Here is a 14403-nt window from a genome sequence, read left to right as displayed (position 1 = left end):
TAACAAGTACGGGGTTCTACTTTTAAATGTCTGGAAAACTCACCGAATTGAACTTGTGACCTCACGGACGGAGTAATTTCAAAATTAGAAAATTTAAAAAAAATATAGCGATGATAATACAATACGTGAAATTGATTTTAAAAAAAAGGCTTTTTTTATAATCGATCAACAATTTTAAATAAAATCACCAAGCTTTTTTAATGCCTAAAGTGAAAAGCGACATCTCACGGAATTCGAACAAAAAAGTTAAATTATTCATATTTCACAGATGTCGCTATAACCCTCACTTTGTAAGTTGCCTTGAGACGACGAAAACTTCTTTATCGACAAGTCAGTCAGCGTGCGTCGTTTGTGTTGTGAGGTGGTGTTTTGACAGTGATCTCTTTAGTTATGTCAACAATGAGTGATTAGAATAAAATTATTATTTTTATATTTTCGCGAATGTGAACTTCGCGAGAGTGCTGTGCTTTATTTACAAAAATGGCTGTATGTCATGAATTCTGTTTGTGTTGTATTGTTTTGGTTCTGTTATGTATTGGATTTACTCAACATCTAGTCTTCGCTGAACAGTTGTGTGAGTATCTTATAATTTAATTTATTGGGACGTATTTTTGGCAGGTATTTATAAGAATTTTTACTAACACCTTTGTTCGTTCTGCGTGGAGTTCAACAATCCCAAGTGTCGTTACGATTTCCGTTAATCTTATGTTTACGTTCGACCTTGGTAGTCTAGCTTTTCAATTAAAAATACACACTATATGTTCAATACTGTGCACGGAATTCCTGGGATACGTCGGTGATATCACGTAGGATAACTTTAAATTTGTTTTAAGGTTATGTTCATTACGGGGGTGTTCAACCCTTGTCGAAAATTACATCTGTCGTTTTTTTCTTCATATAGCCCGCGAGAACTAGTTTTTAAATCATATACCCGCCGTTTTAATGGAGTATTTTATGTTCTCGATTTGTTCGAGGTCCAATCTAGTAATAAATATATACATTAACAAACATAAGAATAATTTGTAAATAAACTGTCAAACATCATTTTCCATATAACAGGGAACTGTCTCGTATATTTTATATTTCTCGTATTTAGGTGTGATTCATATTACTAAGATTATGCTATGAATGTTATTGACTCAAAAGAGTTTTGCATTAAAAAATTAGAATGATGAATCATTTTTAAAATGAATTTTAAAAAAAACATTAAGGTCAGTGTCAAATAGACGTAAGTAAATGGTATTTTGCAATTATTCATTAGTACTTGTACTGGTCTCATGTCTGCCGACATTCTAATTTAAGTTTTTTTAATATAGAAATACGAAATAAATATAAGGTAGTCTTTGTTTCGTCTTTTCCTTTGTTTCCCTAGGTATTATTAATTGTAAGGTAGATATTGTTTTGTGATAAATTTTATGATACATATTAATATTATTATTATTATTTATAACTTGCGTCAATATTCATATTTGATATCGGAGAGGTCGGATAGGAACTCAGGATAACGATTTAGATAATAATATAGATCTTCCTCTTCAATCTTCCTTCCCATCATGATTTATTTTATTTATTTAAAACTAAGTACAAAGAATAAATACTTTAGCGGATTTATTGCTAAAAGCAATATCTTCCAGCCAACTAAAAAACAGACCGAAGGTACAAAGAAGAGTAGATCAAAATTTTGTACTGAAAAACCATAAATATATATATCAAAAGTATATTTTGTCTTAGCTTTAATTTTATTAAGTTGTATTTTATTTTATAAGTGTTTGTATTTATTATAAGAAATTGTATTTACCAGCGTTAAAATGAACATATACATACGTAAAATAAAAATAACCCAATTAATTGAAACTAACAGCTGTTTTTTAATTGTGAGATAAGGCTTGCACATATTAACTTTTTTTAAAGTACATTATGTACATATTAAATGCTGAGGAATGTGGATTCATTTATAATAACATTCTCTGCTCATATTCCAACTCTCCTGTCCCCACCCAATAAACATGTATTTTTTTTTGTTGTAAATTTGTAGTTATAAATGGTACTAAGTTGTAAATAAGTTATATATGTATAGTGTATGTAATATTAAATACTATCACACTAACTTGTATATAGTACCAACACATGTGTAAATATTTTAATAAATAAAATCTTCAACTCGACACTGGCTAGAACACCCCAGTTCGGAAGTAGACAAGACAAATTTTGCGTATTTTTTTATATATTTTTTAATTTTTTTTGTTTTTGTGTTTGTTTTTTAAGTGATAAAACAGAGTATAAAAAATAAAGCATAAGTACACAGCAATGAAATACATATTAATAGTAAAAATAGTAAACAAAAAAATCCCACAAAGGCATGGCCTGTTCGTGGGTATACAAGAAAATGTTAATGAATTTTTGCTCCTATAATAAATAATGGACAGTTATAATATTTTTGTTTAACATAAGAAATAAAAAATATAGTATTCTGTAAAAGATTATTATTTTATATATTTCCTCTTATTCTTAAATTGATATCACAAAAAAATATAAACAAAATGGTTTGATTGTGTAAATTTGGAGTAATGTTATAATAATATTAATTTTATCTAAATTTATTGAGTATTTTTACTTTTAACCCTATCTTGGCAAAACGAAAACAGATTTATTTACGCATTTAATGGTTGAAAAGGCTACGAATCCTATACACGTTTCATGTTTTTTTACACATTTCATGGTCGGAAAGGCTTCAGAATTTAGTTAAGTTTAGTATATTCTTTAATTATGATTTATTGTGTATTTATTTTTTTATTTATACATAATATAATATTACAAACATTTTTTGTACACTTTGCCCAGCTAACAAGGGTACATACCCCGTTCCAAGCTAGGCAATTACATTTTAATACATAAAAATTATTTACAAATCAAGAGAATAAACAAACAAAAAAATATAAACTTACTAGTATACACATATTGACACATACTATATAGACATACATACACACCCATACATAAAATATACAAAATTTAATTAATATATCCGAAACTTCATGATTGCCTTTTGTATTTTTTTCATTATTTTTTATTTTTATATTTTATTTTCAACATCCAATAATAATCTCCAATCCGCGGCATGCATCAACCTCTCTGACTCCCTACGACCAATGTCATGAAAGAGCGAGGTCAGCACTTTCCTCAACTTGACAACACTCCCGCTTTTCCACAATTCTGGCAAAAAATTGTGCCTCGATGCCAGAACAGTGTTGACCCCTTCACTAAGTATCAGATCCCTATTGGAGTATCTTGTATTATGGTTGTGGTTGACGCATTGAATCTATTATATAAATAAAATATTTGAAAAAACTCTTTTTTTTAATCGGATTTAGATTACAAGTCTTGGAGCTACTGAGCGCATGGACGTTTAAAATTCTAGACCCTCGGGCGATTTCTTCCTACCTACCCAAACCTTGTCTTCAATTTTATCTACAAATTAAAATTAAGTTTCATGAAAGTTGTATAAAAAGCAGAATATGCATACATTTTTTTCTTCTAAACATGTTCAATTATAGGTTACCGACGAAGATACTTTAAATACTCACGCAAATATACTCACTTTCGTACACAAATATCGGTTTTTCTTTATAGACGGCCGAAGATAACTCTGTTACCTTTCAATTGTAATCGGGGCCCTGGTATGAATTTAGAGCTTTCCGCAAGTTTGATTTATTTTTATTCAAAAAGACTCACAAATAAACCATGTTTGTGATGTTTCGCAATAGATACCGCGAAATTTTAGTGAATGCTAATACAGCAAAAAAATTAATAAATTGTGCAACCATCCGACTTTATAATATCTATTATTTTTAAGAACGCCGTCGTTTATAATAAAATCAGTAAATTCATCGATAGTATTTTCATCTCTAATTATGACAAATGTTCATAATAATAATAATATTACTAGTATTTACACGTATGTTTAATTTTTTAATTATAAATGGTATATTCTCTAATTTATATTTTTTCTTCAATTTTTATTATTATCGGTATATTTTCTCATTTATATTTATGTTTAATCTCTTAATTACTAATGCTTTATTTTATAATTTATAATTATGTCTTATTTCTTAACTATTTATGGTATTTTATTTTATTTTATTTAGGAAATCAACAGTTCTACATACATATTTATAGTAAACAAACAGATATAGTGTATAAACTCAGAACTAATAACAGATTTCCACAAAGTATACTAAGTTAGTAAAGAAAATATATTACATATTAAATAAATACATACAAGTTTACACATATAAAAATGTTATTTTCATGTTCTCGTATTTTTCAATAATCAAATATTTAAAAAATATTTTTTAAGAACAGTCAGTTATTGTAAATTAGGCGGGATTCCGACAAGAATGCTTGGAGGATGGAGGGGAAGGGAGATGTATATTTTCTAATTTATATTGATTTTCAAAATGTTATTATTTTTTAAATTTATTAAGCATCATTTAATGAAATAAAACAAACACATGTAAAAAAGAAGGTCCTTCCTAAACACAGGAATTTCCTAGCTAGTCGGGACCTGAAACAAAGCAACTCTGTACATTTTTAAACTGTGAAATACATTAATTAATAAATAAAATAAATATTTGGAAATAATATTTTGATAAGGAGCAAGTTCACGCTGAAGGCTAGGGCGGGCACAGAATCTTCCAGGACCGGCTCCGCCCCTGGCTGCGGCCCCGCTGCATTCCTTCCGTGCGCCTTGCACGTAGACCCCGACTATACGTCTGTCTATGTAGCACGCGTGCATACATAATATAATAATAAATTACGATGCGCGATCCCCACGGACCTTTTAGGGCCTAAATTACTGCCGAGGTAAGCGGCCCTTTTACCCCAGAACTAAGAATATGTAAATTCTTGTCCCAATCTTCAATAACTTTCCAATATTTATTGCCAAGTAGTTTAATCCTATAAATTTTCAGATTAGCGTAAAGTATCAGGTATTAGACGGAGTGTTATGTCTAGCGATGTGTTAACCGATTGATATGCTGATTATTTTTTTTGTTTTAAATGTATTTATTTTTTGCACCACAACAGGCCAGGAGGCCCACTAATTGTGTTGAATTACAGCACAGAACGCCCGGGCTTAAGGCGCTTTTCACACATGCCACGCCAATCCACAATCCACAAAAGGCAATACGTTGTGTATAACAAATTTTAGTTCAATACTTAGTCTTTATATGAGAATCGTTGCCCCAAACTTTAGTCCAAATTTTAAATTGCGTAATCTGCCGGTCGAAAAGTAATTATATTTTAGTCATATAAAACTTTTAATTACATTTTTTTATAGAAATACCTTTAAAAATAATTGCTTTTATGAGAGCATTCTTAAAAAACATTCGTTTTAAAATGGCGAAATCGTATGATTTCCTAATTTTTCGTGCGTTTTACCCGACTACACCCTTAAGAAAAATTCCATTTCATTTTTGCGTTCTCGAACCCGGAACCTGCCGTGCGTAGTTAGCATATTAACCACTGCACCACCCGGGTCGCACTGATAAATCGGTCATAGATAAAATAATCATGCATTCGTATCTGTTGAGATATCTGCCTGTCCAGAAAAAATCCTAAAATAAAAATCCAGTACCTGTCTACAAAGATTTGGACATAGGAATTTTATTATAGAAGTATTGCTAAAACGTTTATGATAAATAACCGGCTAATGGAAATAATCAAATAATTCACTATCGGTTATGAGTCCTTTCAAAAAAGTTTTTTTTCTCTCGCAGCCCAAGGTGTTAGCCAAATATTTTCAGTATCTAGATATATGATGCCGGACCCGAGACTACCTGCAATCTACAATAGCTACCCTTAGCTTTCGGTTTCCTCATTTTTTCGCTAGAATTCCACTCGTGCATGCGCTTTGTAGCTGCAAGACGTTTAGTAATCTGGCTTTCATATGTAGATAATGTTATCGATTATTTAATTAAGTATCTCATACCTAAATTTTGTAAATGGGATCTAGAATTTCAATCGTCCATGCACTCTGTAACTGTCAGACGGGCTGTAATCTAGCTTCCATCTGTTATTGAAATCGCTCGTACTTGGGAACGAGGACCTAGAATCTCAACTGTCACGCGCTCTTTAGTTACAAGACGTGTTAGTTATTTTTTTGTACAGCGCCCTCGAGATGATTTTCATAAAAATGGCGCTATTTAAACAATTGGATGCATATATAAACAATTGCTGAGCTTTTTGGGGTATTTTTCTATATTTAGTACGTCTTATATCCGTGAGCATACACCGAAACTGGCTATGTCAGAATTATTGTTTGTTGGCAAACCTAGATTGAAGTATTTACATAGACAAACACTCATAGTTTTGCTATTTAGTACACTTTTTATCTTGAGTTTCTTTTGCTTTACACAGTACAAAGCATTAATGTATTGTGTGAGTAAGTGTTTTGATTTTGTCAGTATTTTCTGTAACAGATGTTCATAAACTGACTCGATCAATATCCAATTTTGTAAAAAAACTTTAAGATGAAAGTAAGTGGAATTGGATCCAGAACTAAAACTTGGTCCAAAAACCTCATAATTGCATAATTCGCCTTGGCCACTTGTTACTGTATGCTCACAATACATTTAATGAATAAGTCATTTAGAAATACAATTTTGTTACTACTTGATAAAATCTACACATCAGAGGCAAACGGATGCAAATCCTAACGTCAAATGTTAAAAAAAAGTCTAATCTAATCTTAAAGAATCTACTCCTTCGAAGTGATTCCTAATCATTTATAGCCTTAACTTCTATTTTCAGTATCTTAATACATTGGTTCTTTCATTATAAGACTTACATTTCTTCAAAATCAATGGACATTATCATGAACTGAATACGAAAATCGAGATATCATTTCATCAAGTTCTGGATTTGCATCCGTCTGCCTCTGAGGCACAGAAATTATCATCAGAAATGTGATTTTTTAAACGAACCTAAAAATTCTGGGTGCAGGGGAGTAAAAGCTGTAATTATTAGATCGACATACGTCTTCATTTGCAAAAAAGATGATCTCAGCAGGCTTAGGCACCATGTCTGCGTAATCTACAAACGTGAAAGCACCGCAATTAATGATATGAATCATTAAAGTATAAACATGTGAGTCAATGTAAGTACTGTAAAAAAACAATATAATCGGAACTTTAAGAACTGCTTTTAGTTTCGATGCCAAAATACGGCGTTTATTGGCAATATTGTTTTATTATAACATTATTTAATTGCAATACAAAAAATAAATCAAATCCAAATAAGTGCAAGCAAACAAAACACCACGCCGTTTCCCCGTAAGAGGTAAGCAGAGAGTATAGACCTTCTGCGACAATCATTTGTTTGCCAAGGTTGAAAATCACCGTTCTTCCTATTCCCCGTACTCATCCTCGTCCAATATATTTCTCAGTATTTCCATCCCCAGTAAAAATACTTCTCAGATACATAAATTATTCTACCTGCTCCAGAATATATCCGTTCACAATGATATCACCTTTAGTCATACTTTCATTCGTTTCAAAAACCATAACTTTCGACTTATCAAAATACCTCAGCAAATCGCTCTTCTTGCATACATCGTAGACCTTTGTTACTAAGAATTACGGGTCCTCATTGTTTGCTAGCAAAAAGCACGGCATCATTAACATACAAAAGACAATTGACAGTTAAATCACCCATTTTTGCACCCATTCTGAAATATTTCGGTTCTTTCATACAGTTATCGACGTACGTGTGCCATGGTGACATTACACATCCCAGTTTGACTCCTTAAGGAATGTCAAAGAAGTGCTAGTATCAAATAAGTGCTAGTTGTCCCAAGTAGTTAACTAACACAATAATCTATTATTTTTAACTATTATTTCTCAACCGATTAGTGTATTATTGGCTTCTATCGAATGCTTGATTCGATTATTTAAATAATGTCATTGTTCCATTTTTATAACCGGTTATGCGCGTCACTGATGTTGATTTGATCCGAAGAAAAGACAGGTATTTTTGTCGAAAATGAGCAACTCTCGGCCCGCGGGCCGGATCCGGACATGTTTTGATCATATAAATATTCGATCATAAAACCAAAACACCGAACCTGTGTATGATTAATTGAATTTTTTTTTCATCGTTGGTACCTAGATAAATAATATTATTAGCGAGCTTGAGGTGATTTTTCACGAAAATAGTGTATTATTATACCATGCCATATTTATTTATTTATTTGACACTTTATAGAGATATACAACTTATATACACATAAGGGCGGGCATATTGCCTTAAGGTAATTTCTTCCTACCTACCCAAACCGTTCAGTTTGAGAAAATTACAAGTACATTGACATATTTTAGGTAATTGTGCATAATCTTATAATTTTATACATAAATTTAAAACAAAAATCAACTAAAAAATTACACTATTCTATAAAGAGAGGAGAGGAGGGGTGATGCGAAGGAAAGAAGAAAGGAAAAATTAAAATATTTAGATAGTAACATTTCAATCTTGATTTAAATGTAAATAAAGAAGGGGGGTTTCTAACATTAGTAAGTAGATTATTCCACAGCTGAGCAGCTCCTACTGTAAAAGAGGAGGCAAGAGAATTAGAGCGATGAAGGGGTATTAACAGGGTTCTCTCGTTACTAGAGCGAATAGATAGTTCATGATATCCAGATAAACAGGCGAAGTGGGATTATTCAAAATATTGTGGAGAAGTGATAGAATGTGACATATTCATAGTGTGAATGTGAACACATATTTAAAAGTAACAAGATGCAGCTTTTAACTACGGGTTTATTTTATCTGCGCGATTTTTTTTGCAGAAAAAAATAAACAAATACTTGAAAAAAATTAAGAACAGTCGTTGAAAAATGAGGCTGGTCAAGAATAGTAGGAAGAAATCCTGAATGCGTAAGCATCTGAAGGGTGAAACTTGATTTGACAAAAAAGGCAATAAAGTCAGAACATTAGAATAATTCCAATTTAGAGCTCGTCAGTTTGTGTAATGTTAAATAGGATTTTACTAAACTGCTGTCAAACTAATGTCAATAGTGATGGGAATTTACTGATCACTGATCATGTACCGATCAAATCGATTTTATCAATTTTTTCATGCAAACATGAAACTCTGTTTCCAAAAAATTGATAAAAAAACGCAAAAACAAGCCTATTAAAGTATGTTTAAGACAATTAATCACCAAAAATTAAGACATTCATACTTTTTTCATGAACAACATCAAATATTTTTTTTTTTATTCCATCAATTTGTCCCATCTCTAACGTTTTTGCAAAATGATGTAACGATAAGTTTTAAAACTGATTTTATGTATTTATGATGATTTATATGTCAAGCGTTGTAATAAAAATAATAAAAAAACATACCAGATACGAATGATTTTTCATGTGTCAAAATAAATCACTTCTTAGACGTTACTGCAAAGTTATGTCGTCACTTTTGCTGACAACTGTCATTTTAATTGAGCTATATTTAAGGGCTATAGGACATCAAGAAAATGGTTTCAATCCAGAGTGCACCACATGTCTTTTAAATTTTGATCAAGTACCGTCGTTTATTTTTATGCTGTGTTCGCCGATTACTAGAACCAATACATGTTTTGTACGTGTGGATGGTAATTTTGATATTCCGGCCCGCAACTCGGAAGAAATTCGGCGATCTGGCCCAGACTAGAAAAGGGTTGCCCATGCCTGCCCGATATTATGCAATGTGTACATACACCAAACGCGCAAGACCGTGGACCACATAAGATAAAATAAAATATTGAAGATCCGGATTTCAACATTTTATCTGGCCACCTCTCCCACACTAGCTTTCAGCTTTCGATACATTAAAGGCCCCGTTGCACCGAAGAATTGTCAAAGTTACATATTTTGTAACGTTTTTGTCAAAATGGACAAAACGGGTTGCATGAAAAAAGCTTAGCTGAAGCAACCTGCTTTGCTCGTTTTGATGAAAACGTAATAATTATGCAACTCTTTTCAACGTATTTTAATTTTCGATGCAACTGCCACATGTCACGTTATTAAAATGCCATTATTATAATGTTCTTAAAATATTATGTTTATTACTCTGTACCGTGTACAGTAATTTTAATTTCTAGGCAGTCAGAAAAAGAGACGAACCAGATAAAACGGCAGCTATAAAATAATTGTAAAAACACAGCAATGAGGAAGTCTAGTATAGACCATTGAAATAAGTAAACATTTTTTTTTTCATTTTTTATTTATCGTTTTATCAGCGCTATGATTTTTTTAAGTTTTGTATTTCTGAAAAAACTCCGCGTGTGACGTCAGAGGTTCTCTTCTAGTTCTGCCCATTGGTCCATTGACGCCAAGCAAACCAGAAATCGTCCATAATACTCTTATCATTGGTCGATGATATGAACCAGTAACGTCGTTCAAGAAATTTCGTTTTTATTAAAATATTTTTTATTATTTTTTAGTACATTCTTAGGAAACTTTGCCGTACAATTTAATGCTCCAATTTTTACCGCGCGCAAGAAAACATTTGTTGTTTCCAATTTCCCGTAGGGTACTATTAAAAAGTAGTCTATGTCAAAAGCGAAAATTACACAATATTATAAGAATTAAGATTTAAAAAATAATCCATGTTTAAAAAAAGGAATAGTGAACAAAAAAGGTAAGTTTTGAATGGAAATCTAACGTGATAAATAATTTGTCTTCACTTTATGTCTGATATTGATAAACCGTCGCGCGTCGCCTAATTTATTACTATACAATTTTATTCTAATTTATAACGGTTTATCTATTTTTTTTAATCTCCTTTTGAATATTAATAATAAACTTGGGAAAACTAACGAAAATAATATCAAAAATAAATACTTTTTCATTATATTTACCATGACCTGATGAAAACTGCTTAGTCCGGTGATCGGGGATAACCCAAGAAGATTTCAAGCACTGACAGATTGAAGGGGAAAAAGGTGAAGTAAATAAGATATGTAAAGGTGATTCATTATCTGCCCTGCAGAATCTACATCTTGAAGTTTCAGAAAGGTTCATTCTAGCAAGGCGTTTGTTTATTCAATTGTCCTGTAAGGGTTCTAGTGATACCTAACCCTCACTTACTTTCGGAAAGTTTAAAAAAAAATATATAATTAAATAATCTAGAAAAATAAAGCACAGTAAAACTTTTACACAGTAAAACCGTTTAGGTTCCATTTAGTTTTAGTTTTAAGATTTTAAAAATGCTTATATTTATGTTTATGCATCGCTAAATGTGAACCGTTTTTATTTCGGCCCCTGTTCCATTTTAACACTTTATATACATCTTATTTATTTCTTTATTTTAACATGTCGGACATAATTTTAATTGTACAATGGATTTATTGCCAAATGGCAACTTCTTCCAACCAACTGATGATGATGATTTCACTAAATAAAGGTATTATTTAGTTAATTTAATTTATTTAAAAAAAAATTATTGCTCAAAATACTTATATTTTTAAAAAATTATTGTTATGTAGTTTTTCTTAACTTTACTGTGTTATATTTATATTTGGAACAACGAGATTTTCTCATGGTTATTATTCTCTTTTATTTAGAGATGTTATGTTTCTTTTTTACTTTTCTGTTTTTTGTATTAAATATTCACTATTTTTTTTTAGTTTTAATTATTCTATTATTTCATACTATGTACTACATGATTATCGTGCACTGCTGTGATTATTTCTGTATTTTTTTTTTTTGTAAAAGGTTCTTTGAACTGTTGATGTATAAATAAATCTACAGGGCTTATGACCTGTCAATGGCTGGTTTAAGTGGCCATTTTACACACTGTGTAACATTCACAATTCTGCCTATATTTGAACATCTATATTCCTTCAATTCTTTCATCTGTTGATGTTTGTGAAGTTAAATTGACAGGTCATAAGCCCTGTAGATGCCTAGACTTCTATATTACCTTTTCTTAAATGTTCTTCATCTCTGTTGTAATATGTTAATATAAACATCTCCCCAGGGAGTTGAATCCAGTCCTAGTCTACAAAAATTTGGACAAACTCAAAATATTGTTGATTAGTAGGTAGATTATACCACAATCGAGCAGCTACTACTGTAAAAGAGGGGGCAGGACAATTAGAGCGGTGAAACGGTATTAAAAGGGTTCTCTTGTCGAAGAAGATACGAAGAGATAGTCCATTTTGTGATAGTACTTGCCCATACTTGTTTAATGATTTTTATTGTACTGAATTTCTTACCCCCTTTTCCAGCACAAGTTCTCCGGAATCATTATTTCTAATTTGAAACGGTTTTCTTTGCTACGTGACATCAATATTAAAAGAAATAACCGGAGATTTTAATAGTTACAAGAAAAAACCCTTTGAAATACAAACTCTTTGACACTTTGAAAAAATACCTTTGTTTTGAACTGCTAAAGAAAATTCCAATTATGAAAAAAGTATGTTTTATTTTACAATTTAAATGAGGTAGGTACTGCAAAGGAGTATCTGAACTACAGCATTTTTTCTTTATTGAAGCCATTTTAATATAACCTTTGCTCAATTTTGTTTCTCAAACGAAAAATGTAAGAAAAAAAGAATAAAGATAATTACATTACACACGTCTCTGGTTTGCGTAATTATCATAATCATATAATACAAACTATATTACACGGCATCATAGAATTAAGAATAGCCCAGAAGGAGCGTAGAATCATATTTAAATACATCGGACTGTGTCAAAGAAACCCCCCACTTTCGCCGCGCGCATTCGCGAAGTCGCCGCTTAATGTTGCCAGATCGCGAAAAATATAATCAACACAAATGTAAGATAATTTTATTTAAAAAAACAACAAACAAAACAAACCATCACGTCGTTTCCTCGTAAGGGTAGGCAGAGAGGATAGAACGCCACAACACTCTATCTTTGCATACAGATCTCGCTTCCTCTACATTCATACAATTTCTCATGCACGCGCGCCGATTATTCCGACTTTTGACATGTCCATCTTTAAGTATTTGTTGGATTTGGTCATGCCATGTCTTTCTCGGTCTTCCTCTATTTCTGCATCCATCAACATTCGCATTGTAAATATTCTTAGCCGTTCTCTCGCTGTCCATTCGTTCTACATGTCCAAACCAGCGCAGAGCTCCTTCTTGATTTTCAATCAATCAAAAAAGAAGCAATTTATTAATTTCTTAAAAATTTTATTGTTCACGCGGAAACATTGATTGACACAACATAGTAAATAAATAAAGGGTCATTTAATAAGAGTAATTGAATTGATGAGCTTTGAACTTAAAAAATAAAACAAATTTTATTTTACATAAAACGGATATTTTTTATGTCATGTTAAATAATCTTTTATATTTTTAAGATAATGTCGGGCAAACGTCCACCACGGCGTTGTTTAATCCCAGAGGTCCAATTTTCAAAAGTTCTCTCATTAGCGTAAAAAATTTGAGTACCCTGGCAATACTAACAAATTGTCCATTTTGTTTTCATTAACAATCTGACAGATAGAAAAATAATTATTTTTTTAAGTAATGCACATGAAATATGATCCCATCCTGTTTCTTTAAGATCCCAGCCGTATTTCTACATTTTAAAACGACACAACACGGCAAAGTTGAATTCAAATCTGGACTTGCGTACAGAGAGAGACTAAACTACTATATTAAGAGTAGTTTAGTCGCCTTCTGTTCGATGCATCACAACAAAATATAAACCAAAAAACTTGGAACTGTCTTACACAAAATAAATACGCTTTCAAGAATGAAATTTGGCTCAGTTTAATAGTCTATTAACAAATATTATTTTTTTACCACTGAACTCATTTTATTATATTAAATTCACTTAAAAATAATAACATTTTTAACCTCAAACAAACTCATAACTAGTTATAAAGGTTTTTGGATTTGACAACACAAATACAAGAATACTAAATTTATTTATGTTTATTTTTTTATTTAACTTTTTGTGCATAATGTTATTTGTACATTGTCTGGCTTATTGCCAAATGGCAATTTCTTCCAACCAACCAATAAAATAAAAGTTTTATTTTTATAATTCAAGTTACATAACATATTCGATAGAAAATAAAGATTAAAAAGCTTAAGATATATAAAAATAGAAATAAACGTATTTTTTTATAAATTACCTAAAATCAAAACTAGTACTCAATGGGAAAAAGGAAAAAAGAGGAAAAAGGAAAGGAGGAGAGATTAAGGAAGAGAAAGGAGATGTTTCTTCAGACGTGATTTAAACAGAGATAATGTAGTAACATCTTAAATGGTGGATGGGATGGTTGATTCCACATTCGAGCCGCATGGACACTATATGAGTAAGAGAAGAAAGAGGAATTGTGGATGGGTATTAGGAGAGTGCCTTGAGAATTAGAACGAA

At 31.2% G+C, this 14403-nt stretch overlaps 1 protein-coding gene across 1 annotated transcript in view; it reads left to right on the top strand.

Annotated features, from left to right (window-relative positions):
• The first annotated feature begins 333 nt into the window (after nucleotides 1–333).
• Meltrin (disintegrin and metalloproteinase domain-containing protein meltrin) overlaps nucleotides 334–14403 on the top strand; it is a 144761-nt gene continuing 130691 nt past the window's right edge. The window contains exon 1 of the mRNA XM_088227456.1: nucleotides 334–574. Within this exon, the coding sequence (XP_088083582.1) occupies nucleotides 481–574 (94 nt within the window). The 5' untranslated portion in view covers nucleotides 334–480. The remainder of the gene's footprint in view (nucleotides 575–14403) is intronic.

This window comes from Micrasema longulum, unplaced genomic scaffold, assembly GCF_059751315.1.
Source record: "Micrasema longulum isolate JH-2025_06_02 unplaced genomic scaffold, ASM5975131v1 h1tg000504l, whole genome shotgun sequence".
Classification (NCBI taxonomy): domain Eukaryota; kingdom Metazoa; phylum Arthropoda; class Insecta; order Trichoptera; family Brachycentridae; genus Micrasema; species Micrasema longulum.
Note: the sequence above shows the minus strand (reverse complement) of the source record. Positions and strands in the feature narration are given on the sequence as shown.